This window comes from Podarcis cretensis (assembly GCF_951804945.1).
Source record: "Podarcis cretensis genome assembly, chromosome: 2".
NCBI lineage: Eukaryota > Metazoa > Chordata > Lepidosauria > Squamata > Lacertidae > Podarcis > Podarcis cretensis.
The window spans coordinates 85,220,386-85,248,206 of NC_137171.1; the positions used below are offsets into that span (position 1 = coordinate 85,220,386).

Sequence of the window (27,821 nt, forward strand, 5' to 3'; positions counted from 1 at the left end):
CAGGCCCATTTAAAAGAAAATGTGTGGCAGAATCCAAGGTTGCAAAGTTCTCAGAGTGGCAGGTGGTCTTAATGGTCCTCTTGCTTCCTTCCCCTCTTCCTAGCCTCAGAGTCCATAAACCAGGTGGCATTATTGCCAAGGAGATGAAAGAAAACGAAGTGTCGTGCCGCTCTAGGGCCGAGCATCATACATTGACTGAGGCTGAGCTAGAGACGATTGGCCTGAGAAATGAGGCTCCTTCAACCTCTCTCTCCACCAAGATCCAGAAGATAAGGTATGATGTTTCTATAGTTCACTAAAGAGACTTTTTGGGAAGGCTGTAGAGCACCTTGTGGAACTTGCAAGCCCTGAATTTGTATACATACCAATACATTTAAAGCACATTACTTCCCCCAAAGAATTATGGGAACAGTAGTTCAGCCTAACAGAGCCACAACTCCAAACACTACAGTTCCCAGGATCCTTTGGGGTAAGTTATGCGCTTTAAATGTATGGGATCTACACAGCCTGAAAAGAAGAATGTCTTGACTAGAAACCAGGATTACGATAGACCAGTGCTCCAGTCACTTCCATTGGTTTATCCTCCTTGCTCTTTCTACTTCTGATACTTGTGTGACAATATGTGACAAAAAATGTGTGCTGTTGCTTATAGAGCCAAAAATGCCACCATCACACAAAAAGGAGTTATTTGGGGGATTACCCAAGGTTTACTAAAAGCTTTTTAAAAGAAAAAGCCTTAAGGGGCAGGAAACCACCCAGAGAGCTAATGACAGCTAAGTATGGTGGTTACAGAATGCTGACTGTTGGGTGGGGGCAATAGATTGAAAACTCGGTGGAGGGGGTATGGAATAGAGCATCATGGAGGAGGGTATGACTGGCTGGCTGGCTGGCTGGCTGGCTGACACAATGAACAACAGCACTCCATGCTGCAACATTTTGTCATGGATCCCACTAGTCTCCCTTAAAAGAAAAAACCCTCAATGCATGTTCTTGTCACAGAGAACATGCATCAGACAAGATATTGCCCTTCTAATGTCATTCCACTTAGGGCTGCAGTGAATGTGTGATGCTGGTAGTGGAGGGCATTGCATGTTCCCTTTGTAAAAATAAACCTTCTTTCCCATGGAATAATGGCATTTTGTGAGAAGGGGCTTTAGACGGACCCTGTCCTTGATATGCAAGTTTTCCTTATGCAAGGACTTTTTCCATGGACAAAGATGTGAGACTCTCTTCTGCAGTCACAACTGATACATACCTCAAAGGACTATATTATGTGCATATGAACTGTACCTTTGAAGTGGCTCACAGTCATGTACACCAACCCTGAAAATGGAGGGTGCTGTGCGCTTTTGCTTATACCACTTTAAAGATTTTAATCTTTGGGTTTTAGCCAGTTCCTTCCACCAATTACCAGTCAGAAGGCCTGTGGGAGGGCTTCAAGTCCGGAGCCTCCCCTCCCAAGCCCTGCTGAACTCCTGGCCAAGTCCCTAAACCGAAAGGGGCAGGAACAGCTAGAGACTGTGCTTTGCACATGAGTAGTTTAGCAGTAGGTGGGGCAGTCCCACCTCCTTTATTGCCTCCTTTAGCCTCTACATCTGCCCAAATGTTACAGATGTGGAATTTGGTCCCTTCTGTCTCTGAAGGAGACACCTGCTGGCTAACAGTCATTGTTAGGCGCTGGTGGTGGTTACTCGTGAGTAACCAGGCAGGACTCCGACCTGTCTTTTACAGGTTTATTGGTGCAAACTATTTAGAGTGCAGAACCACAGAGTTCATGTCTGTCTTAGTCACTTGCGGATTCCAGGAGTGGCCCCTTCTGGTTTCTCTCCCAACATAAGAACTTTGACACCCCAAATCTCCACCTCCCCTCCTTACATTTCACCCGTCTGCGCAAGCTGGGCAACGGAAACGGCGCGTCTGCTTTCTGGCCAGCCGGGCTAGATGAGGTGCTTGGGCTCTCAGTATCATCTCCGAGCCCTCTCCTCGCTTGGCTGGCCCCTTCCGCCTCTGCTCCACTGGAGATGTGGCTTTCCCTACCGCTGGAGAAGAGTCGGAGGCTCTCTGTATCCCCCTGCCTCCCTCCCCTGTTCCAATGGCCAGTGGGGTAGCGTGGGGGGTGCAGGGGGGGGCCGGCCGTACCGGGCGCAACATCTGGGGGTTAGGGTTAGGGGGCGCAAATCCACGAGTTAGGGGGCGCAAATCCACGGGTTAGGGGGCGCAAATTACTTGCCTTGCCCCGGATGCTGACAACCCACGCTACGCCACTGCCAATGGCAGTTCCCTGACAGTCATGTTCTTGCAAGAAGAGGCATGCCCAAGATAGAACAGGGTATTTTTGACCTCCCAGTTCTTCCATTGCTGGGCCACAGTGCAATTTGAAGACCAAACTTCCCTCTCAGACATGCCTTTTTGCACTTTTCCCTCACAGATGCTCAGGTTCGACTGCAAAGTCCTTGCTGTTCAAGTTCTTCCCCATCCTGAAATGGCTACCGCGGTACCCAGTCAAGGACTGGCTGCTAGGGGACATCATCTCAGGATTCAGTGTAGGAATCATGCATCTCCCTCAGGGTAAGCTTTCAGGGAGCCAGTCCTCAACCCTTGTACCCCACAAGGCCATTGATGACAGCCCTGACTGTCATCCATTTCTTCCCCTGTTCTTGGAGAGCAAAGAGCCTCCTTGAGGTTTTGTGGCCCTTCTGTGCTTCATTCTTAAGTGGACAGGTCCTTGTCTGTGTACCTGGCGTTGGGTGTGCCATTGACACCAGATTTTCAAGAGGCCATGCCTTTCTGCTATACTGTGCTGAACTTTCACAAATATTGGAGGAGCTGCCAGATACCAAAACACAACTGGACAGGGAACTCAAATGAAAACATGCTTCCGATTTAAGTTACTGTTGGAAATACGGCCTTGAGGACCTTGGGGAAAACAAAGCTTTGGCTAAAAAAGCTAGATGAGGAGAAGGGGATGTAGGTGAAGGGTGCAGTCTGGAATTTCTGAGACAGACTCGTATTTATTTATCAACCTTATTGCATTTCTATCCCACCTTTTTCTCCAAGGTGGCGTTTATGGGCCCCACCCCTCATTTAAACCCCACCACAATCTTGTGAGGTAGGTGCGGGTGAGGGTCAGAGACCGGCCCAAGGCCACCCAGTGAGCTTCATGGCTGAATGGGGGATTTGAACCCTGCTTCTCCCAGACTCCTAGTCTGACACTGTAACCACTAAACCATACTGGAAAATAGCAGGAGACCGTGTAAGTTGGCTTGGTGGGTGGATACATAGGCTTGGTGGGTGGATAAAACTACAGCACGTCTGAGTGGGGTGCCTAGGATACAATGGAGCCTGTGTTCTAAGCAAAGGTACCAAGCAGTGGCTGTGTATTAACACCCGCCTTTATTTTGCCTAGGTTTGGCCTATGCGCTTCTAGCAGGGCTGCCTCCCGTCATCGGCTTGTATTCCGCCTTCTATCCCGTCCTGCTGTATTTCTTCTTTGGGACCTCCAGGCACATCTCTGTGGGTGAGCAAGGGATGCTGGGAGAAGAGGCCTTCTGGGATCTGCGTAGGAGTTCAGTTTTTATTGAAAGTTTTAGATTACAATAAAAGCAAAGCAGAGAGGGAAAACAGAAAAGGGAAAGCGTAAAAAAAAAAAGGAGTAAGAAGAAGAAGATGGAAGAGAATAGGAAAATATAGGAAAATACAAAACCCTCTATCTAGGTTATCGCTTTACTCTTCATCCACACCAAAGGAGGTAAGCCATCCCTACATCTCACCTGGGGGCTTCCTCCTCTTCCCCAGCCTCCTAACTTGGGAGATCCTCTCTGCCCTGCCTCTCATCTTCCATCCATCACAGAACATAAACATAGATAAGAGTTAACGAAAAAGAACAGAGTTTAAAAATCACAGCGAAAAAAATATTTTTAAAAGAGATAAGAAGAGAATTTTTTTTTTTAAGGAAATAATGACTTCTGATTTTCCACTTGGCAGTTTTGTATACGCATCTTCAAATTAATTTAAGTTGGCTTAATTGCCGCTTGCCCTGCTTCACAAGACTCATTTGCTATCTCGAACCAGGTGACTGGTGAGGTGTAAGGGGACAAGCCCTCTTTGTTCAAAAAGGGCCTTCTCGGTAGTGGCACCTGCCCTGTGGAACACCCTCCCATCAGATGTCAAGGAAAGAAACAACTATCTGACTTTTAGAAGACATCTGAAGGCAGCCCTGTTTTGGGAAGTTTTTAATGTTTGATGGTTTATCGCTTTATTATTATTATTATTATTATTATTATTATTATTATTATTATTCTGTTATCATCATCATCATCATTATCAAAATACCCTTAAAGGCAGGAAGCTGGGATCTTCTTCCTCTGGCCCTAAATTGTGATCCTTTGGCACCCAATGTAAATCCTGCTATCTTGGTGATGTGGATGGATAAGCAAAGCCAACTGAGCTTGTGACAAAAGAGGACTGGATTCTTGTGGGATGCAAGGTTGGACAGGTAGCTGATCTCTTGGCCCAAGCCTCTGTCTCCTCCTCACAGGCCCATTTGCTATCATCTCTGTGATGATCGGGAGTGTGACAGATTCACTGGAACCAAGCGGAAAGTACATGGAGGCGGTTAACGGTACGAATGTCACCATTGTCAATGAGACTCTGAGGGATGCTGCCAGAGTGGAACTGGTGGGTGCACTCGCCTTCTTGGTTGGCATATTTCAGGTGAGTGGTGGTACCCAAAAGTGTGTATGTTCTCTCTCAACAATAACAAAGGAGGCAGGAATGAATGAATCTGTCAATTATGTCTCAGTTCATCATTTTTACAGCCTTAAGCTCAGTCCAGCCCATTTCCCCATTAGATTGTGATTATTGTAAATATATTTTATAAGTTCACACACCAGGTTGTGTACATTTCCGTGCATATTTCTTCTAATATGTTTGGTTTAGTTTGTAATTTTCCCTAATATAATGCACTTTTTTTAGTCTAGCAACATCAGAAGGCTCGTTGTCTACCCCTGTTCTAAAGTCTCAGGTTTTTCTCCTGCAACCTGACAGGCTTTTAAATAAGTCTTTATGTTTGGCCCCATCTCACAGGGACAGAACTGGTTGATCTTATGTTCTGTATTCTGTCCTGGGTCTCTGGAAAGTCCCAGCAGGCCTCATAGCAAGATACCGCAGCAATACACCCTCAGATCTACTGTGTCCCACAGGGAGATTTCTGGAAGGGAGTTGTGTGTGAGAGACAACATGAGGATGTTATTCCCCCTGCTTTCTTTTTTTTAGATTGCCCTTGGTCTGCTTCAGTTTGGGTTTGTGGCCACCTACCTTTCTGAGCCCTTGGTGCGGGGCTACACCACAGCGGCCTCTATCCAAGTGCTGATCTCCCAGCTGAAGTACGTCTTTGGGGTGACTGTGGAGGAGTATGCAGGGCCATTGTCAATAATCTATGTAAGTACAGTTGGGCCCGGGAAAGAGCAGGTTTAGGCTAGAGAGGAGTCGGTGGAGGAGTTTGAAATCTTTTGGAGCTGGAAGCTATCTTAGCAACATGCTAGATGTAAAGTCAACATTGTTGTTGTTGTTTAGTCATTTAGTCGTGTCTGACTCTTCGTGACCCCATGGACCAGAGCACGCCAGGCACTCCTGTCTTCCACTGCCTCCCGCAGTTTGGTCAAACTCAGGCTGGTAGCTTCGAGAACACTGTCCAACCATCTCATCCTCTGTCGTCCCCTTCTCCTTGTGCCCTCAATCTTTCCCAACATCAAGGTCTTTTCCAGGGAGTCTTCTCTTCTCTTGAGGTGGCCAAAGTATTGTAGCCTCAGCTTCACGATCTGTCCTTCCAGTGAGCACTCAGGGCTGATTTCCTTCAGAATGGAGAGGTTTGATCTTCTTGCAGTCCATGGGACTCTCAAGAGTCTCCTCCAGCACCATAATTCAAAAGCATCAATTCTTCGGCGATCAGCCTTCTTTATGGTCCAGCTCTCACTTCCATACATCAAGTCAACATTACAGAGGCTATTAATATGCATGTTTGTTTGTTTGTTGTTTGTTGTTGTTTGTTGGGCAGGTTTACCAAACAGCAGCCAGACTGCAGCATGTAGAAAAGGAGAGTTAAACCCTCCTCCCTGTTTGCTGTGAGGTCCAAACAATAATAGTCTCCAGTGCTTTTTTTCTGGGGGGGACGCAAGGGTACGCATACTCCTAAACATTTTGTGAATCTTTGTACTTCTGTTCATTTACTATATTTATTTTTCCCAATTTGAACTATAAAATTGTGATTTTCTTGAGTCAAAATGAGAGTACCCTTAAACATTTTTTTTAAAGAAAAAAAGCACTGATCATCTCCCTGAGGCTGCTACTTGCATTGGGAGGGAAACCCCCAAGGGTACCAATGACTCCTGCCCTTTCTTAACCATGTTCCACATGACATTTTTATACATGCTTGTTCCTCTAGCTTGTGTGAATGAACTCATCCTCTCATGCCACAGAGAGGTTCAGAAAACGCAATCCAAACCCCTGGAAGCCACACAAGGGAAGGCAGTGGCCTCCTCCTGATGTTGCAGGGCTGCGTTTGCTGGGACAAGGACGGAGCAGGGCAAGGGAGGGTGAGGTCAGGAGAGCAGCAGGTTGGCCTCCACTGCCCTGGAGCTACCCCAACCTCAGAGCCACCTTGCTCTGCCCATCCCATCATGGCAAGCGCAGTGCCACAGCTTCCAAGAGGATGCCAGTGCCTTCCCTTGTGTGGCTTCCAGGGATTCGGATCGTGTTTTCTGAATCACTAGGTATGTCTGGCAGGTGTAATAAATCCCAATATAAAGATCCCATGCTATTTTAAGCATACACAAATCCATACATGCCAAATGCACCTGTTTCCCATTTTCTGGTACTCAGCTTTGGTAAATCACTACCCCAGTTATATCTCTGCTTTGCCTCTTTTAGGAGGATTTTGGATGCTTTATTTTATTTTACTTTTTGAAAACGTTATTGGTGTGAGCATGCATACTGTAGAAGAGCTCGCCCCACCCCACCATCACCACCAGCTCCCCATAACTCCCTATAAAGACTGTAAATGTTTCTGAAAACGTTTGTGGCACAGTGGTTCTATAAAAAGCACACTTAGATTCACTGTGAGATTAAAAATTCTTAAGTCTTGAAGGAAGGAAGCTGTTGTGGTCTGTTTTAATAAATAGCTTTGCTTCCATAGTCAGGGCAGGACAGCCTATTTCTGAGAAAATGAATACTACAGTCAGAGAAGAATCAAGGAAGGCCAGAGAGGGGTCAGACAGAGAGGGCTCCTCCACAATTCTGCTTGTCCAGCACCCAGAAAGTTCAGGTCCAAGCAATTTTCCGCTTGTCCTGAGCTTCCTTGGCACTGGTCTGAGCAGTTTTGCTTTGCCCCACAGCTTTCCCCTGAGAAACATGATCTCTACTGCTGAATCGAAACAAATGGCAATCTATGGATTGGTCTGATTCAGCAGTAAACCGCAGGTTTTCTTGGGGGGAAGTGGCAGTAGGGAGGTGAGGTGTGGACAAGGCCTTGGTATCGGAATGGGGGTAAAACATGAAACATCCCTATTTTCTCCTGCGGAATGTTGATGCTGTCAGCAGATTGCCACTGACAATGGTTGCAAAGTGTGCCCACAGCAGAGAAAGTCTCATGGAAATGTAATTTACAGCAAAGATCAACTGGGGGTTGAGGAGAATCACTTCACTTTAAGGGACAAGTGTCGGCTCCTTTGTTTTCTTTTGTCTGCAGTCCTTTAATACTCCTCCTTTCCGCCCCAATGGACCCACAGCAAGGCATATAAAAGATTTTGGAATACTAAAACTGTTCCTCTGTTGGCTTTTATGCATGCCACGCTACGAAGAATAACCGCCATTGATCGCAGGTGTGGCTCTTTTTATTGCTGTTGCTTGGTGTTTTTCCTTGCAAATATATATTTTTATTCTTTAAAGATGGGATCTAAACAATAAACAGTTATTCAAATCAATTGAAATATAAGGAGGACAAACCAAGAAAGCAGCATAAAAAATGGAAACCCCCACAATAAAAGAGATCAGCATGTGTGTATCAAAGGAGGGTCATTAAAATTCCAGGGGTCTTGACACTAAGCCATGGTTTGAGGCACAGCAGAAATGGTGGTATCTTTAAGAAATATGGTTTGTTTACACATATTTATCCCCAAGTTTAGGTGAAGGGAGTGCAGAACATTACACTGCATTGGCGTCTCTGGTTGTTCCTCTCATGTTTCCTCCATGCTCATTCTTTCACAATTACTTCCCCTGCTTTGTGCCTCCCCTACAGACCTTTTTGGAAGTTTGCTCAAAATTGCCAAATACCAATGTGGGCACCTTGGTCACTTCTCTGGTCACCATGGTTTCAATCCTGCTTGTGAAGCTGCTCAATGACAAAATTGGCAAGAAGCTTCCGATCCCAATCCCCATCGAGCTTCTCACGGTAATTTGTTCTCTGTATTTCTAGGATTTCTACCCTGTCCCTCTTTTTTTTTAGAAAAATAAAAATAGCATGGTGGGCTCACAAACAGTAAATTAGCAAGAAACAACATTGTAGTAGCTATTAAATAATCCTTAGAACTTTCCGGAAAAATGAATGGGATTTATTTAATCATGTTTAACAATTATAAGGAAGACTAACAAACTAAAACAACAAAATGGCAGGAGCTAAGTTCTTATTAAAAAGCAGTATTTTAATAAGGACCACTGAAATGAAAGCACTTTTTGCTGCTTAGCCAGAAGTGAGTAACAAAAGGGCCAGATATCTCTCTTCGGAGGTGGCTCTAGGTTTGGGGGCTGCAACCGAAAAGGTTGTGTCTGAAGTAGCTGCACCTAACCTGGAGCCATCCAGATGTTTTGGACTACAACTCCCAACAGCCTCAGCCTGCTGATGAGAGTGGGAGTCCAAAACATCTGGAGGGTACCAGGTTTGGGGGGGTCCAAAGCACCTACCTGCTCTGCATCCAGTGGTTGAGCAACCCAGGGAATCATCTGTAATGGAAGATGACAACCTGAAAGCCATGCTACTGGACCTTTAACATGGAGTAGTTCTTCTCTGGAATTGACTCTGCAGTGCTTTCTCTCCTTTATATAGCACAGTGCAGGTTAGTTAAATGGGCAAAATTGTCTTGATCTCCCCCATATTTTGGGAGGCTCTACTCAGTAGTTTTTATTGTGTTTGCATAGCCAGCAATTATCCATTATGGAAAGTCAAGGCAGACTAGTCTAGTCTGGATCAGCTTCATTCTACAAACATGGGTGCAGCTGGAGGGGGCAGGGGGGCAGCTGCCCCCCTTGATCAAGTAAAACAATAGAAATACTTAACTAACTAACTGACCAACCAACTAATCTGACCCTCTTAACAAAAGTCCTGCCTCCCCTAATAAATATGCTACAAACATTTAGCTTTCACTAGACCAGAGCATAGGGACGCAGGTGGTGCTGTGGGTTAAAGCCTCAGCGCCTAGGGCTTGCCGATCGAAAGGTCGGCGGTTCAAATCCCTGCGGCGGGGTGCGCTCCCGCTGCTCGGTCCCAGCGCCTGCCAACCTAGCAGTTCGAAAGCACCTCCGAGTGCAAGTAGATAAATAGGGACCGCTTACCAGCGGGAAGGTAAACGGCGTTTCCGTGTGCGGCTCTGGCTCGCCAGAGCAGCGATGTCACGCTGGCCACGTGACCCGGAAGTGTCTCCGGACAGCGCTGGCCCCTGGCCTCTTAAGTGAGATGGGCGCACAACCCCAGAGTCTGTCAAGACTGGCAAGTACGGGCAGGGGTACCTTTACCTTTACCTTTAGACCAGAGCATCCCATCTACCTCTGGGTGGGAATTGCTCATCTTTACTCATGGATCTGCCAATAGGAGTTGACTTGTGACCTTTGGATATCAGAAACGAGAAGCAGAAGAGATGACAGTTCTTAAGATCATTCATATTTGTACAAAACCAGAATACTGCATAGTCAAATCACACTGGCCTTATATATACAATATATACATATATTTCTTCTGATTCCTCACATTTGCACAAACTCAGAAGAATGCACAGGCAAGTTTACCACTGCCTGACTGTGATTTTGCACACTTATTGGGTGGGGATTTTTTTTAAGGCATGCACAAAGCTGCCTGCACAAATGTCCTGTTGGTCCCTACTAGGCATAATAGAATCAACAAATTAGAAGGCAAGGACAAACACAAAAGGGAATGGCTACCTGGCTACTGGCATGAATGAGAAAGATCAAAGTTGATCCTTTGAATCCTTTGATTTGAATTTGAATTCAAATGCATGTGAGTGTGGACTACTCTGGTCGCATTTGAATGGGGGGAAAGTGGATGAACATGTAAACAATGCTCAGATGTGGCCAAGTCCTTCCTCTCACCCTGCCACCTGTTTTCAGATTATTATATCCACAGTGATCTCCTACTTTGCCAAACTGAATGAAAATTTTGGGATTAGCATCGTTGGTGAAATCCCCAGCGGGTGAGTCACTCTGGCTGCTTCCCATAACCACCTTAGGACATGCAATTTTTCTCTTCCTGGGTGTTGATGGGGAGATTAGGTTCTCTTGCTAGCTCTGCTGTTTTCAGACGTTTAGGTGGTAGTGTCCTGGGAGAGGGAATTTGGAGTCTCTCCTGACAGAGAGATGCATCTTTACTTTATAGCTACAATTGATTGCTAAAGATGCACCTGTTTTCCCTGGCCTTTGACAGCTGGAAAATATTTTTTAGACCTACTCCAATACTGTAATTTATGGTGCTGTCGTTTTAAATATTTGTTGGTTTTCTTGTTTGTTTTAAGAGGATATTAATTTTGTAACCCACTCTGGGAACTCATGGTGAAAACGTATAATAAGGGTTCATCCAGACTTTCACTTGATCATGTTGTGCACTGGTTAATTTATCTGGGTCGGAGAGCTTGCAAAAAGCTGTTATTACCCATTTTGGCTCACATAGTTTGAAATCAAACCATGCAGGCACAGACATGGGCCTCAAAGTGCTTTGGAAGGGGCTTCACAAGTGGTGACAATTGGCAGGTCTTGTGAAGCCCTGTGCAATGGGCTGTGCAGGCACTTCCCATCAACTGATCAGTGGCACCTGCAAAACACAATTTGGCTGAGCTAAACCTTTTCATGCCCCACTCCTGACGCCAAATATATGACATTAGATGCAAGGGTATGGCTTGGCCAAAATGACCTCTCGGGCCAGATGGGAAAGGCCTGTTAGCCCATGATGCAGAGGTTCCTCACCCCTGGGCCCCAGGAAACTAAACTGAGCTCCCTTTCCTGCCCCCTCAACTCACACCCATCTCCAGGTAGAGAAGAACTGCTCAGGGAGGCATTAAGCTTTTCCTCACTCACTTTGCCTTGTGTTGTCTGTGGACCAGAAGTGCCTCACTGTGTCTGTGTTTCCTTATTGCAGGATGAGACCCCCTCAGGCCCCCAAAGTACACTATTTTGAGAAGGTGGTAGGAAATGCCTTTGCCATCGCAATGGTTAGCTATGTTATCGCTATCTCGCTCGGCAAGATCTTTGCTCTCAAGCATGGCTACAAAGTGGACAGCAACCAGGTAAGGAGGCTCTGGTCGTTATCTGGCTCCCTGGTTTTCATTACTTTCACCTTTACCCTGTCGCTGCTTTGCGTTCTCTGCCTTTGCTATCTACTTCTTTCCCACTCCCACATCCCACTCCATCGAAAAGAGAGCCCCCCCTTCCTTCTGTTATGTATTTCCTGAAGAGGGGTGGAGGAAGCGGGCACTGTAGAGCTGTGAAGAACGGTGGAGACTCGGTGGTGAGAGCGCTTCAGGAGAACCTTCTTCTTGAGGGTTTGCTGAGTACAGGTGTTGCTTCACATGTGGCTTATCTTGCATTTTCAGGATATGATTATCAGGAATTCATGACTAAGGTAATAAGCTGAAACTGATTTATGACCAGCATTCTGCTGAGTCAGTATGAGTCAGTACAACTGATAAGTTCAGCCAGTGAAGTAATGTGGTTTTGAGTGATTGGATCATTGGACTTCCCTTTGTGTTGGCTAGGATTATTGCATTACTTACTTGCATTGCTTACTTTACTTACCGTACTTCAGACTTACGTTGTTGCTTACATTACTTGCTTCAGACACAAACCTTCATTTATTATGGACTGGCTTTTCTTTCTGTCTTGTCCTACACTGGTCTTCAACTGGCAGGTTAGGACCCGCTAATGGGTCGCAGCCTGATCCTAGGTGGGCTGCAGCAGGAGACATACCACCATGCAAATATATGGCAAATGATTAAGAAATGGGTCTCCTAATGCGAGTTTGGGTTGAAAGTGAGGCCTGAGTCTCACTGAGCTTGAAAACGACTGTTGTGCTATAATATTGTTACTGCATTTGCATGACACATTTTCTTTGTGTCAGATGTGGATTGATCTGTAGGTGCTTCCTTCTGCAAGAAGTTGGGCTCCCTGACCCATCTTATCATCTGTTTTAATTTACCGTTGGATAGTTGAGTACTTATGATACAAGTGGGTCTTCAGTTTGGGGAGCATCCATATATTCTGCCTGTCAGTCCCAGGTTGGCCATTTATACACCACCAAAGGTGAGGAAACCAAAGAAAAGACCAAACAGGCCACAGGTGTGCATAAAATTTGCAGATATTAAACTATATGCATAGATGCACACTTAGAAATGATTGTATTAATTTTGGACAGAAATGCAGCATATCCCTTGACCTGTGTGCCTGCTCAGTCTCCGGTCCAGGTGCTGTTGACTGGCATCTTCAATGCCTGTGTTTGGTCCTTGATCTTTAAATTGGCCTTGGGCCAGGCAGCCCTTAAAAGAGCAGGCTGCACAATAGGAACATCCTAGTCAATCCTTATGAGTTTCCCTGTGTAATGTGAAACTGGACCACAGAGCCACGCAGACTCTCAGCCCTTTTCCATGGTATGTCTCTTGCAGGAGCTGATAGCCTTGGGGCTCAGTAACTTCGTGGGCAGTTTCTTCCAATGTTACAGCATCAGCTGCTCCATGTCCCGCTCCCTTGTGCAGGAGAGCACTGGAGGCAACAGCCAGGTACGTCCCCAATGTACGATGTCATCTTTTTTCTGGTAGGAGCAGGTAGCAGTTTCTAAATCTAGCTGATGAGCATTGGAGCCCGGGTTGCAGAGAGAGCTCACTTGGAGCTAATGGAACAGCATCCTGGGCTAAGTTAGGTAACTAGGATTTGCCATCCCTCTCTTGCATCAAATGCCTAGTTCAAATCTCCCTCTCCCTGCCATTATTTTCACAGAACATAGAACACAAATGACTTGATGTGCTGAGGATGGTTTGGCTATCCATTCACAGGGAACTGTATCCAGTCTGAGGGCAAGGCATGAGCCTAGGGGCGCCTCCAGACCATGGGTAGGCAAACTAAGGCCCGGGGGCCAGATGCGGCCTAATCACCTTCTAAATCTGGCCCGCGGATGGTCTGGGAATCAGCATGTTTTTACATGAGCAGAATGTGTGCTTTTATTTAAAATGCATCTCTGGGTTATTTGTGGGGCATAGGAATTCGTTCATATAGTCCGGCCCCCCACAAGGTCTAAGGGACAGTCAACTGGCCCCCTGCTGAAAAGGTTTGCTGACCCCTGCTCCAGACTATCAAGTGTTTTTCAGGAGGGATTCGAACACCTTCTGAGAAACATGGCTTTGCACAATTAAAGTGGATTAAAGTGCTCTCTCACTCCAGTGCAACAATGCCCCCCTTTTTTTAAAAAAAAAAAGAAGAAGAAGCAGTCCTTTTTCCAGATTGGAAAAGCAAGGGGGAAATGCACTGGATGAATGATTCATGGGAACAGGGTATAAGCACCCTGCAAGCAAATCAGGATGAATGCTCAGTAAAGACCAGACATAGTCTAACCGCCATGTCAGCTTTGTGCAATCCAAACAGGAGGAATGTTCGATAAATCTGGAGGAGCTCTAGGCTTTTCACAAGGAAAGCGAATGGAATGTCGTCAGTAGTTTAAAAAAGGGAGGGTGTATGTGTGTGCATAGGGACACAGGTGGCGCTGTGGGTTAAAGCCTCAGTGCCTAGGACTTGCCGATCGAAAGGTCGGCGGTTCGAATCCCTGCGGCGGGGTGCGCTCCCGCTGCTCGGTCCCAGCGCCTGCCAACCTAGCAGTTCGAAAGCACCTCCGGGTGCAAGTAGATAAATAGGGACCGCTTACCAGCGGGAAGGTAAACGGCGTTTCCGTGTGCGGCTCTGGCTCGCCAGAGCAGCGATGTCACGCTGGCCACGTGACCCGGAAGTGTCTCCGGACAGCGCTGGCCCCTGGCCTCTTAAGTGAGATGGGCGCACAACCCCAGAGTCTGTCAAGACTGGCCCGTACGGGCAGGGGTACCTTTACCTTTATCTTTATGTGTGTGCATTGGGGGGGGTCCTTGCCCTTTTCTACTCCAACCAGCCTTGCACTTACTCATCTCTATGCTCTCCTCTGCAGGTGGCTGCCCTGGTCTCCTGTCTCATCCTCCTAGTGACCATTTTGAAGATTGGGGCACTTTTTGAACAGCTGCCCAAGGTACATTAAACAAACTTAGTGCTCTCAGTTTTTGGCTACAATCCTAAACACGCGGGAATAAGCTCAACAGGACTTATTTCTGTGTAAACATGCACAGGAGTATACTGTTTGTTTCATTTTACTTGTTGGTGGGATTTACTATTGGGGCAGGGGGTGTCTTTATATGTGCCAGCGCCATATGTATCTAGCTTGTGAAAGACAACAGCAGCAGAGGGGCACATAGAATATCAAAGAAAACTATCATTTACACGCAAGACTAAACAGCCACATCTCCCTTTGAAGACTTCACAACTATGCGATAAAAGTCTCTTTAAACTGAGGCTTTTCTGTTGTTTTCTGTGTTGTGGGTGTTATGATACTGCCGATTCTCTATTATATCTTTGCAATTTCCTTGTTCCTCAGGCCATTTTAGCTTCCATCATTATTGTCAACCTGAAGGGCATGTTCAAGCAGTTTAGAGATATCCGTATGCTTTGGAGATCCAACGTTACTGACCTGGTAAGGAAGAAAAGAGAAGCTCCATAGAAATAAGGGGAAGTCTGTTCATCTGCTAGCCTGCTGTGGCCCTGCTTTGACACTGCTGCGCCACACAATCAGCACGATCACGCAGTGCAGTTCTTGCTGAACTCCAGAACCGCAAACCAGAGGTCTGTCTAGCAGACACCTGGAAAAATATGCGAAACCAAACTGGTCCTCCCTAACTAAAACGCACAGGATTGCATGTTTGAATGCTTCCCCTCAGGAGTGGGGGTTTGGGGAATCCCTGCACATAGAACCCTTGAGTCATGAAGAAATCTCAGTGCTAGAGTTTTTATCCCAAACATTCTAGTTTTCTATGTGCCAGAATGTTTCTGTTGTTGTTGTTTTACCCAAAAATGAAAGTAGGGGCAGCATTCAAATATGTATTTCCTGCAGATCTCACTTGCAAATAATTTATATTTATTGAAGTATTTTCCAGACCCCTGCTGTGTGTCTGGCTTCGTTACCCCAGCGACTGTTTTGCCTGCTGCTCCTGGCACATGGCAGTGCCATAAATGTTGGCAACTGCAGCTGAGAGGCTTGGGCTCGTTGCAAACTTTGCAGTGAAGCACAGAAAGCTCAGCTTACATGATCAAAGCGACAGCCTTCACAAAGGCTACCATGCGCCCCGCGGTGCATCCAGGATCCATGCTTCCGTGCATCTCCTGGTACATGCAGGAACAGCACATCCCTGGATGATTCCATGCATGCTCTTTAAAATTGCTGGCTTAAAGCTATTGTTTTAGCTCTGCTTTAGTTTTTAGGCTATCTTTCATATTTTGTTTGCATTGCACTATTTTATGCTGCCTTGTGTACTTCAGTAAAGAGTAAAAGGTAAAGGTACTCCTGACCATTAGGTCCACTCGTGGCCAACTCTGGGGTTGTGGCGCTCATCTCGCTTTATTGGCCGAGGGAGCCAGTGTACAGCTTCCGGGTCATGTGGCCAGCATGACTAAGCCGCTTCTGGTGAACCAGAGCAGCGCACGGAAACGCCGTTTACCTTCCTGCCAGAGCAGTACCTATTTATCCACTTGCACTTTGACGTGCTTTCGAACTGCTAGGTTGGCAGGAGCAGGTACTGAGCAACAGGAGCTCACCCCGTCACGGGGATTCAAACCACCGACCTTCTGATCGGCAAGTCCTAGGCTCTGTGGTTTAACCCACAGCACCACCCACGTCCCTTCAGTAAAGAGACAGGGGTATAAATATAATAATAATGCATAGGAGCACCCAGGGGCTCCACAGTAGCCTGCACAATGTATATTAGCCACCCTCTGCCACCCACTGGATAACTCTGCAGTTGCCATGGAGGCAACAGACCTCTCTGTCATTGCCTTGAAGCTTCTGAACAGTCCCAATGGCTTGGTGTAGCAGGGAACAGTTGTAGATCAGGACAGTTGCATAATTCAGCAAGTTTTCCTTAAGTCTTCTGTTAATATTTGGGGGCAATTGTACTTATACTTTCTCTATTGTTTCTCTCTCTCTCTCTCTCTCTCTCTCTCTCTCTCTCTCCTCCCACGCTCTGCAGCTGATCTGGGTTGTAACCTTTATAGCTACTATTGTGTTGAATCTTGACATGGGGCTGGGCGTTGCTGTGGCCTTTTCACTTCTCACCGTAATCTTCCGGACCCAGATGTGAGTATTCCTTGGCCTGCAAAGGAGAGGGGGAGGTGGGCTTGGGAATGGCCCTTTGCCAGGTAGCAGAAAAATGGTAGCATTCTGGTACCACCTCCTGGTGCCACTCAGTTAAAATGTCAGGAACCCAGAAGATCAAGCCAGGAATCAGAGCCAAAGCTGAGAGCAAGCCATAGCCAGAAAAGATGTATCATTACCAGTAGTTTTAGCCTGAACAGAAGCACTTCATAGCCCTTCCTCTTAAGGACAGCCAGTGGCCAGACATTTGGGAAGAAATAAATATTAAAGGAACTGTGTTAGATCTTCGCCATTCATCAATGCAGCAGTCTGTAATGATGAAAGTGTGGTGATGTCCGACCAATGTGTTCACCTCCCAGGAGATACTTCTCGCCAGAACTGACACTTATCATAATCTCAGACTGGTGTATTGAACAAGTTCCAACTTTCACCCATATGAATTTGGCAACTTCTCCATCAACATAAAATTCCAGGTGTCATGAAGTTGTTGCTAAGTAGACTGAACAGAGTCTTTGCTAATCCCTCTTTTTCCATCTTCTCTAAGGCCCCATTATTCCATTTTAGGACAAGTGCCCACAACTGAAGTTTACAGAGATGTAGCTGAATATCAAAAGGTAAAGTACATTTGAAAAATGACTTGGGGAGATGACTATGGAGGGGCTATGTAGAAAATGGCACTGTGCTTCCTCTTGGACCAAAGCAAACTTGAGCGGAAAGAGCCAAGAAGGTGTGCATGCCTAATGGAGGGCTGGGATGAGACAATCCCAGGATGCAGAAGGGTTTATCCTTCTCAAGCCCTTTTGCTCACATCTTACTAGGAGCAACCTCTGTTCAACCACAAAGCATTTCACCAAGTGCTGTCTCGAATCCAGATTTCTAGCCACAGAAATCACATGCCCTGTACAAAAGCCTAGCCTTTGTTTGTTTGTTTGTTTGTTTGTTTGTTTGTTTGTTTGTTTATGAAACACTTATCCCACCTGTTAGGAGGTCCTACACATGAGTAGGCATCCAGCAGAGACACATGCCCGACTGGCATGTTCTCTCCCTCCTAGTCGTTTGGAAGCTTCAAAAGCTTTCTCCAACCCAAACATCACAGCGACTGATGCCTTGCAGGCATAAGCTCACTTCAGGATCTGCAGAGCCTTGGCAGTCAGCGTAACAGACTCAGTAGCACAGCATTTTGGCTAAACTACTTTATTTACCGTACATATAATACACTTGGAGCATTCTAACTCAACTCCTCCCTCGTCAGCATCAAACAGCAAAGAGAAAGAGACAAAGGAACAAACGTCCTACATCACGGAAACACAGTAATACAAACATCCTGTCTCCGTCACTTCCCACTATGTGGAATGAAAACATACACCATCATGTGATAAAATCAATCCCATGACTGCAACATGGGGCAAGAATCCTAACAAGAAGCACAAGAGATCAACCATGGACTTACTTTCTGCTTTATTTTCACAACACCACTTTGAGGGATGTTAGATTGTAATTTGTCCACAGCGGTTCAAGCTACTGTGACACCGTACTAACTCCTTGTTTTGTTCTGTTTCTAGGCTGAGGAGATCCCAGGCGTGAAGATTTTCCGCTCCTCTGCTACGATCTATTTTGCTAATGCTGACTTGTATGCAGAAGCCCTAAAGAAGAAGGTGAGGAGGGTTCAGAAGGATGTCCCTCATATTTCTTGGGGGGGGGCAGAGGGTCTCCGTGCTGACCAATGCATTAGAAATAAAATGGCTTTGGACTGTATTCCAAAGTTGGGCCTCACTTGCAGAAGCCAAACAGAATTCATAGTATGAAAGAGGCTCATAGACCATGGCTATGGGTATCACTATATAGCACGTACAAGGAGCACATAAGAAGCAAGCAAACTGACTAGAGTGATCTATACCTTGCTAAACCAATAGCTGCTGGTACCTAAATATTTGTCTCTTTTTCAGTGTGGCTTTGATGTGGACCGTCTTGTTGAAAAGAAGAAAAAAGCCCTAAAGAAGAAGCAGAAGAAAGACAAGAGGGAAGCCAAGAAGGCAAAGGTGGACCATTTTCTTCTAAATTACTAATTAGTTTTTTTTTCATGAAGTTTATTGTGTGTGTAGTTAATTCATAAATAATTTGAGGCAAGAAGGAAAGGCGGTTAAATCACTGTTTTCATGTGGGAACCTGTTCACACATGACACTAAGCACACTTTTGCTAAAAGGACCTTTGGTGTTTTGTAAATACTTGCAGATTTTGTTAATACAGCCCTAAGCCAGCCATGTTTTAACTTGGGGATAGTTAGCCTGTAGCCCTTCAGATGCTGTTGGACTACAACTCCCATCATTCCCAACCACTGGCCGTGCTGGTTGGAGCTGATGGGGATTGGAGTCCTCCAGTATCTGGAGGTTCACAGGATAGTTACCCCATTTTCAACCTGAAGTGAGATCCATTTAGGTGGGGAATCTTTTTCAGCACAAGGGCCATATTCCATTTTGGCAACCTTACAGTGGCCACAAACCAGAGGTCAGCAGGGCCAGAGGCAAAAGTGGCCAGAGCAATGAACAGTAGAGTGGGTCTAGTTTCTACACATGCTCACACACCTTGCTCTATTGTGTATGTCATAGTTCAAGGACATCTTCCAGTCACAAGGGCACAGGGTTTGAAGCTTTCCATAGAAGCTCAAGCCAGAAGATGTAACTTCCCTGTTCCTTCTGCCCTGCTGTTCTTTGTCCCAGAAGTAATTTATGGAGGTTCTCAAAATGTCACATGGAGACACAATTTCTTTGAGTTTACTCAGACTTCTGTTCTGCTCTTGTTTTGGTAACAGAAAATGGCTTCTCAGATCAAAACAGTGTGTGACTCTGGGAGCAACAACCTGGCGTTTGTGGATATAGATATGGAGGCAAGGCCACAGGTATTTATCAATCTGGGCATGAAAGAAAGTTGGGGTCAACATTTCCAGGAGCAGGCATTTAACATGATCATATGAGTAAAACCCATACGATGGCGATGATGATGATGTTTGGTACCATGGGGAACAATCTGTTGTCTCAGGCACCAAAATGTGTTGGTCTGTCTCTGAGTAGACTTGCCTCAAACCCTTCATACTGTTGCTAAAGTGACTCCCCACCAGAGCTGCTAGAAAAGTTGTGGCACAAAGAGAGGGTTGCAAAACACAAAGTGACCTGGGCTTTCTGTTTGCAATCAGTTCTATGCCTCTTCTTCACTGAGGAGCTTCCCCACTGCAAGGACTGTACGCACATCTTCCCATTGGCCTGGTTCGCATGTCATACAAAGTCAAACCATGGCTTAGTGGAAATGTGCTGGCTCCCAGAGAAGAGGCTGTGGCTTTTTTGCTCCTCTCCTGTCACTTTGCTGCTCTGCTATGCCCTGATTTGGCTTAATGTGTCATGTGAACCTAGGCTTGTGAGTTAGCGCTCTCCAGGCTGACCACAAGTTATAACCAAGGTTTGTCCTGAACTACAAGCCTGGGTTCTGACAACATGTTAAGTGAAATCATGGCTTCACTCAGCACAGCAACAGAACAATCGCTGAGGAGCCCAGCAGCTGCAGTTTCCTCCCAGGAGCCCACGAGATCCTGCAATGCCATGACTTGGCTTGGCATGACATGTGAACCAGGCCAATGAGAACAGAGCCTGTTGCCTAAAGGATTTTTTCTTTTAGACAACTCATAAATTGATTGTAATAAATGGAATAAACCCAAAACAATATGAGATACAAAATATCCGATAGGTTGCCTACCTGTGCAAAGAAACATCCCAAAGATGTCAGAGTCCAGCATATTATGAGGGAGATGGAAACCACCTTTCAGTGCCAGATTTTGGGCACTGCGGGCCGTTCCCTTGCACAGGGCTCCAAGCCAAGGGGGAGCAAAATTGAGATGATCCATAATTGAGACGATCCATTCAGGGGTGCCAAATTTTGGCCACATTAAATAAGATTAGCAAAGTCCACCCCTGCTCCTTTTCCAAAAGGGCTGTTCTTGCAGCTGCAGCTCTCTGTACATCTTCTGAATAGAGATGGGTGAATCTGCCAGTTTTGGTTTCTCTTAGTTCCTCATTTCCCCAAACTTAACTTCAATTCTCCACATTTCCACATCGGTTTGTGATTATTTTTAAAGTCCTTATGAAAATTCAGCAGCATTTCAGTTCGAACTTCTAATATACGGATTTTGTATGCAATTTTGCCATATATCCAGATTTTATGCAAAGCATATTTTCCCTAATTTTTATATTTCCCTTAATATGAATCACTTTTATCATACAGTGGTACCTCGGGTTACATACGCTTCAGGTTACAGACTCCACTAACCCAGAAATAGTGCTTCAGGTTAAGAACTTTGTTTCAGGATGAGAACAGAAATCGTGCTCCAGTGGCAGCAGCAGGAGGCCCCATTAGCTAAAGTGGTGCTTCAGGTTAAGAACAGTTTCAGGTTAAGAACGGACCTCCAGAACGAATTAAGTACTTAACCTGAGGTACCACTGTATTAATATAAGTGCGCTGGCATATGCATTTTTAGGCACACTTTACTCCAGTATGTGCATTCTTGTGCACGTTGCTTGACTAGAGAACTGCACTGCGAAATTTGCAGAAGTGTGAATTTCCAAGGGTGGTTGTGTTTTGTTCCATATAGTTTTGGAACGTGCAAATTAAATTTGAAGTGAATTGAATTTCTCACCCACCCTTAGTGTTGCTGAGACACATTATGAGCAGAACCAAGCTGAGAAAACCCAGTGACCAGAACACTTTCATGTTGGGGGGAAATACTGTGATTTTTCTTTCCTCACAGGAACAGGGAGATGACACAGCAGCCACTGCTGCTAATGGAAGTGTGACTGACTTGGCCCCACAAAACCAGAGCCAGCCACAACCTTCTGGCAAACCCACTTTGCATTCCCTGGGACTGAAGAAGCCTCCTCTTCACTCGCTCATCCTGGACCTCACCCCTGTCAACTTTGTGGACACCGTCTGCATAAAGACCTTTAAAAACGTAAGGAGGGGTCAACCATCAGAAGAGGGACACCCGTCATGAGAGGGTTGTTCTATGCGCAGCCAAATCTAAAAGGCAAATCTGCCTCATGAGGAAGACCTCTGGAAAGGGAGGGGTTTCAGATGGCCTGAGCTGTTTGACTGCCAGCTAGATGACTGAGAGCCAAACTCCATTTGAGGTTAAATGCAGCTTTGCATCTAAACCTGTAGGTTTCTTAAAATGCAGACAGCACCAGCTGAAGGTGCTGTGAGGAGGGGATTGATATGTAGCAGAAGGAATTAAGCCCTTTCCTCCCCTGCTGGAGTCCTGAGGAAAATCCCTCCTCTGAAGCTGGTGTTTGTTTTGGGTTTTTGTTTTTTGCATTCCCCACTGGTGCTAATACTAACTTTAAAGGAGAGATTTAACATCGTGTCTCGTTGGCCCTTCGAAAGGGGTCTCCAACAAACTGTGGCTTCGATTACATTGTGATGGCTAATCTGTGCTTCTGAACCTTGCTCATCACCCGCTTTCATCTGTTAATTGCTTCTCTCTCTCTGCCAATCACATCTGTCACAGAAATTACTGGCATTTAAGACACCAAATAATCCAAATCAGTCAAATGTGAGGAAGGCATTTTATTTTCTCTGTTTTTCTTTGGCAGACATCTTAACCACCGCCCAATGGCCATTACTACCCACATAAAATTCATTGATTTCAGCAAAAGATTGCACAGGGAGGTCCATGCAGATAACATGTGGGCTTTGTGGAATAACTTCCTAGTATCTGAAGCTGCCCTGCCGTGGCAGGATAGGCAAATGCAACCCCTCAGGTTCCTGCAAAGCATCTTGTCTCAGTTGTTTTTTCTTGTTGTCCTTGGCAGATATTTAAAGATTTCCAAGAGATTGAAGTGGACGTGTTTCTCGTCGGTTGCCATGGTAAGGAATTCTAGGAAGTCACGGGTCAGCCACACTGCAGTAAGCAAGTCATAGCCTGTCAGGGGCTGGACTGAGGAGGAATGGTGGGAGCCACACACACCCTTCTCCTGAACCTTCCCAAGGGCAGGAGGACAGTATTGATTTAGAACAGTGGTTTGCAGAGGGGCATAGTCCAGAGGGGAAAAGCTGGGAAATACTGGGTGAGGAACAGCTAGAAGAGGAAACACCAAGAGAGAGACGGCTGGCAGATTCAGTATCTTTGGACAGCATTCCTGGACCTCCCTTTGCCTAAGATTAGAGTGGTTTGAGAGTGATAGAACAGAGAGCGCAGAGGCAACAAGCTCAGATTACCTGACGTAGGAGTGACGTACATTGATGGGGGAGGAGAGGGTGAGCCTGTACAGTGGTACCTCGGGTTACATACGCTTCAGGTTACAGGCTCCGCTAATGCAGAAATAGTATCTCGGGTTAAGAACTTTGCTTCAGGATGAGAACAGAAATTGTGTTCCGGCAGCGTGGTGGCAGCAGGAGGCCCCATTAGCTAAAGTGGTGCTTCAGGTTAAGAACAGTTTCAGGTTAAGAACGGACCTCCGGAATGAATTAAGTACTTAACCTGAGGTACCACTGTACTGGGAACAATGCCATTTCTATAAGAGATATGCATTCCTTCGTCTCTCACTGTGATTATTAAAGAAACTAACTGGTAAGAACACTCCTTTCATTTGATCTGCTTCTTCACTGCCACCCGGGGAGGGATCCGATTCCCCAAAGCCGAACATAACCTGAGAGTGTGTGCATCTTCTATCGCTGGTGATTCCTCCATTCTCGGCCTTGTCCTGGATGCGCACTTCCTCCTGCCCTTTGGACTTCTTCTGTTTCATAGTCACATTATTCCATCAAGCCTTTGAATTGGTTAAAAATGTACTACTGAAAGGCAGAAGGAGCCAGTGATTCAGATGCTGTGGCAGAGGGCCCAGGACATAAGTGACTATAATTTGTGTTAAATGACAGTGGGACGCACAGTTGCTCATGCTAAAGTTTGAACCTGACTCTTGTTAACGATTCAGGATATGTGGCACAAAAGTCCTTGTATAATGCTGAGAATTCACTACATTTGCTTCAGCTGCTACTGGTTGGGGTCCCACAACATCTGGAAGGCATCACAGCAGCCGACCTCTGCCCAGTCTAACTCTTCCTCTGCCCCCCCCCCATTAGATCAGCAACTTCAAGAGCAAAAGTGTCTCCCATCTCCCCTGTGGTGGTAATAGCATCCGGAATGATTTAGATCAGGGAAAGGGATGAAAAGGTGAAAGACTCTTTTCCAGAGCACCAGTTCCCAGAGCAACTGCAGGGGGCTGCTAGTTAGCTAAGCAGACACACTCCTCACACTCAGTGGGAGGTCCTAATCGTAGATCTCCCACATCAACCTGGTTTGGCCCTAAGTGAAGAAACTGCCCTGTGCCCTGGCTCTTACATCATGCCCAACTTGTGAGCTCCCAGGGGTATCTGGGTGGCCACCATTGGAGACAAACCTTTATTCTGATCCAGCCAGCAAATCCCTATGTTTTTAGCTTAGAGGGGAAAACAGGTGATAGGTAGATCTGAGCATTCATGGTTAGTGTGGCTGGCATCATTTGGTGGAAGTGGATTGAAACGGCATTCAAGGTTAGTGTGGCTGGCATCAGTGGGCTGAAATGGCACCCTCACGTGGCTTTTCCTTGTCTTTCCCCCTGTAGCTTCTGTCATTACCCAGCTGGAAAGAGGCAATTTCTTCAGCCAGACCATCACCAAGCAGCACCTTTTCCCATCTGTACATGATGCTGTTACCTATGTTACCAGGAACCGGGGAGAGAGCTTGCCACAAACTGTCACAGTACGTAGTTAGCCTTTTCCTTTCCTTTCCTTTCCTTTTCTGGCTGGAAACTTTAGTCCTAGAAATCTCACAGGGCAATATCGCATTGCTACTTCCAAGCCAGGCATTCAGACCACAATGATGGATCTATTCCTCTACCTTGCTCAGCTCAGTCTTCCATCATATATGTCATTAGGCCTCCCTACATTGAAAGGCCAGTGCACACTCCACAGCCAGATCTGTAGAATGGGTGCACCATATCTCGAGTGTGCTAGGAAGACTCTCCCCATCCATTGTGTGCTCTGCCCATCAAATGTACATTGCTTTAACTAAGACACAGCCAATATACTAACCAGGAAGTGGCTTGATCAAATGTCTTCTTTGCCATGGACTACTAGTTTGCCTGAGGCAAGTCATTACTTCTTCGCCTTGACCTTGCTTCTACAACTGTAATATGGGACTTATCTTGTAGGAATTGCCATACCTGAGCAGTCATGCAAACCCCCAACATATGTGTTTTAATTGCAGGCAAGTCTGTTTGCACAAATGTTGGTTGTTGATCCGCATGTTCTGGTAAAATTATCCCATCACTTTTATTGTTGCAAAGAGTCTGACAAGAAAAGTGATGGGAAATTGCAGTAGAAATTGCAGGATAACAGCCTCTAACTGGCAGTGTTGTGTAACATTCGTGCAGACATGTCAGGATGATCGCTCAATAAGCCAGTGACATTGTATAACATCTGTGCAAGTTACTTGTAAATGCTCAGTAAACTGCTGGCCTGGAAGCTCCCTTAGAGGGGATGTTGTGAAAACAAGAAGCTATTTTCCATCCAGTTTGTACAAGTGTTATTCCTTAGGCAGATCTTGACAGCTTCTTTGATGGACATGTAAAGTCTATGACTGAACAGGTGCTAGAGGAATCTATATACATCTCTATCAGAGATATGGGTACCTCAGATAGTGAACAAGTAAACGAAAGAAAAATGTTGAGTTAATATCAGGTTCTCTCAGAAATCAATGCTAGCAACTTTATTATTCATCTTCACAGAATAACAACGCCACTAAAATGTAACCAGCGGAATCATCTGCTCCTCCAGTTCTCACAAAGGAGCCAGCACCTTTTCAGATGACTATATGAATTGGCTTTTATCAAAATAGTTATGTGGGATTCTCCACCACTGGGTGGTGGGAACCTGCTTTGGCTTTTTTTTGAGAGAGACTTATTGGGACCTTCAAGAAACTGAGACTCGGTTGAGGGCCTTCCTGCCCACCTACTTCAAAACTCTACAGTTCCTGCCGGGGTGGGGGGGAGAGACCCCTTTCAGACATTGGAAGTGCCTCACTTGTTGCTATGGCTACTTTTGGATTTTTCCACTGGATCCTGCCAACTAATTTGGTGAAGCACAGGGTCATCTGCAGCATTCTCTACCTGTTTTAAGTGCCTATCAAGCTGGAGAGGCAGAACACTAACATATTCCCTCTGGGGGCCTTGAGTCCCTACTTATTCCTTCTCTCCTGGATTGCAATTTTAAAACCATGTCCATGGAATCTCCAGTTACAAGGATCAAGTAATCAGTGATAAAAAGGACCTGTTGGAGAGCCACCATCATCCAGAGCAGAAAAGGTGGATCTAGACGGACTCTCTATAAAGCAGCTTTATATCTTTGAACTTGCCCCATTTCAATAGACCCTAACTACAGCTTGCTGAGACAACGTACAGGAGGCAAGGTCAAGAGGAATATTACTGCTTTTGGAAAATTATGGATGTATTGAAATAATAAATGAATGGAAGTCTGACCTGAGAAAGATTTCATGTGAAAGAGCCTCACTGGAATGGGTGGAATGTGCTGGCGCCCACCTCTTAATTTGTTTTAGATATGTGGAATCTTATATATCAAATATTCTTGCCCATTTTGTGTGAGGTATACATTTAGCAAAGTGCGACTAACAACTGATGTAATTGCAGAAAATATTCTGGACATACATTTTTGTTCTGCCTGAGTGCTGTTCCAGTTTTTCTAAGCTTTGCTAAACTCCATTCACTTCAGAAGAAATCAATGAATGCAAACCCCAAACCCCAAGGTCAAGAAAAATGTAAATACTGTATGTACAGATTTTACTTAGGAAACTCTTTTCAGAAATGAGTTACTATGTCCTTTATTATTGTTGTTATAAATTTGTGAGGGACCCCCAAAAACTCTAAAAATTAATAAATTGTAGGTTTTTGATTAATGGATGAAAGTACAAGCTGCAGGACTGTGCCAGACCAGGAAACCAGCCTGGCTGGCCTGGTGAAGAGTAAATCTGTTAACAAGACAAAAGGGGTTGATGGGCCATCTGAGAGGAATCCATTGACCTGGGGAGACAGATGCTGCCAAGGTCATGGGGTGTGTGTGTCTGAGGTTACAGGAAAAGGGAGTCTGGTAGCAAGGGGTTCTGGGAAGGAAAAAGAGGAAGAAAGGCTGGGATCCATCTTTGGGGAGGCTGGCTGCAGGCTGGATGGGAGAGATGCCTTAGACTCCAGGGCTGCATTCTCTTGAAATGACCATGCTTGAAATGACCAAGATCTGGACTCCCGTCATGCAGATTGAAGATGTAAATAGGTGAATAAACTGTATTTCTGAAAGCTATGATTGTTTCTGCCATGTCTCAATTCTCCAAAGGACCACAGACCCTGGGTGACTGCCTGGAATCCCATGGACTCTTGCCACCAACTGACACACACACACACAGAGGCACATAACTTTTGTAACATTATTTATCACTTATGCAATTTATGGTTCCCATCATACCAGATTATTTCCAGAATAATCTGCCCAAGTATTAGGGCAGAATGGAACAGCAGTTCATTCTCAGATGCATTCAGAGCATGGTCAACAACTAATGAGAATTTTAGACATCACGTGTAAAATAACTTAACATTTCAAATCTAAATAATGAAATGAATTATTATCCAAAAGCTGCTAATTACCATAATGGCCAAGTCACACACGAGTCTCTATGGTCTAGGCACAGATTGGTCCAATGCACAGCCCAAAGGCCACATGTAGCCCTGTGTAGGGAAGCTTTTAATGACTGATGTTTTAATGTATTTTTAATCTTTTGTTGGAAGCTGCCCAGAGTGGCTGGGGAAACCCAGCCAGATGGGTGGTAGAAATAATACATTATTATTATTATTATTATTATTACTATTACTATTACTATTACTATTACTATTACTATTATCTGCAGCCCTCAATGCCTTTTTTGTGGCCCTCAGTAACATTTGACACACACACCCGGCCCTTGTGCTGCCTTTCCAAAGCCGGGTATGGAGGCACTGGGCTTTGGGAAGTAGGCATAAGGGCTCTGACAGA

At 45.5% G+C, this 27,821-nt stretch overlaps 1 protein-coding gene across 1 annotated transcript; it reads left to right on the forward strand.

Annotated features, from left to right (window-relative positions):
- Nucleotides 1-114: 114 nt before the first annotated feature.
- SLC26A6 (solute carrier family 26 member 6) lies at nt 115-26,735 on the forward strand. The gene is made up of 20 exons (XM_079967019.1): nt 115-274; nt 2,429-2,568; nt 3,407-3,517; nt 4,538-4,713; nt 5,275-5,439; nt 8,294-8,446; nt 10,393-10,475; nt 11,414-11,561; nt 12,933-13,046; nt 14,456-14,533; nt 14,936-15,031; nt 16,581-16,687; nt 17,250-17,319; nt 18,268-18,360; nt 18,652-18,744; nt 19,516-19,602; nt 21,499-21,699; nt 22,559-22,613; nt 24,350-24,486; nt 25,514-26,735. Exons 1-20 carry the CDS (start codon nt 144-146, stop codon nt 25,535-25,537), a joined length of 2,262 nt encoding a protein of 753 aa, XP_079823145.1. The 5' UTR covers nt 115-143; the 3' UTR covers nt 25,538-26,735.
- The last annotated feature ends 1,086 nt before the right edge of the window (nt 26,736-27,821 follow it).

Bases quoted from the DNA above. Each gene is read 5' to 3' on its own strand.
- SLC26A6 (XM_079967019.1), top strand. From the start codon at position 144: ATGAAAGAAAACGAAGTGTCGTGCCGCTCTAGGGCCGAGCATCATACA. The intron at 13,047-14,455 runs GTACGTCCCCAA...TCTCCTCTGCAG, and splicing joins GCACTGGAGGCAACAGCCAG to GTGGCTGCCCTGGTCTCCTG. The intron at 18,361-18,651 runs GTGAGGAGGGTT...TCTCTTTTTCAG, and splicing joins CAGAAGCCCTAAAGAAGAAG to TGTGGCTTTGATGTGGACCG.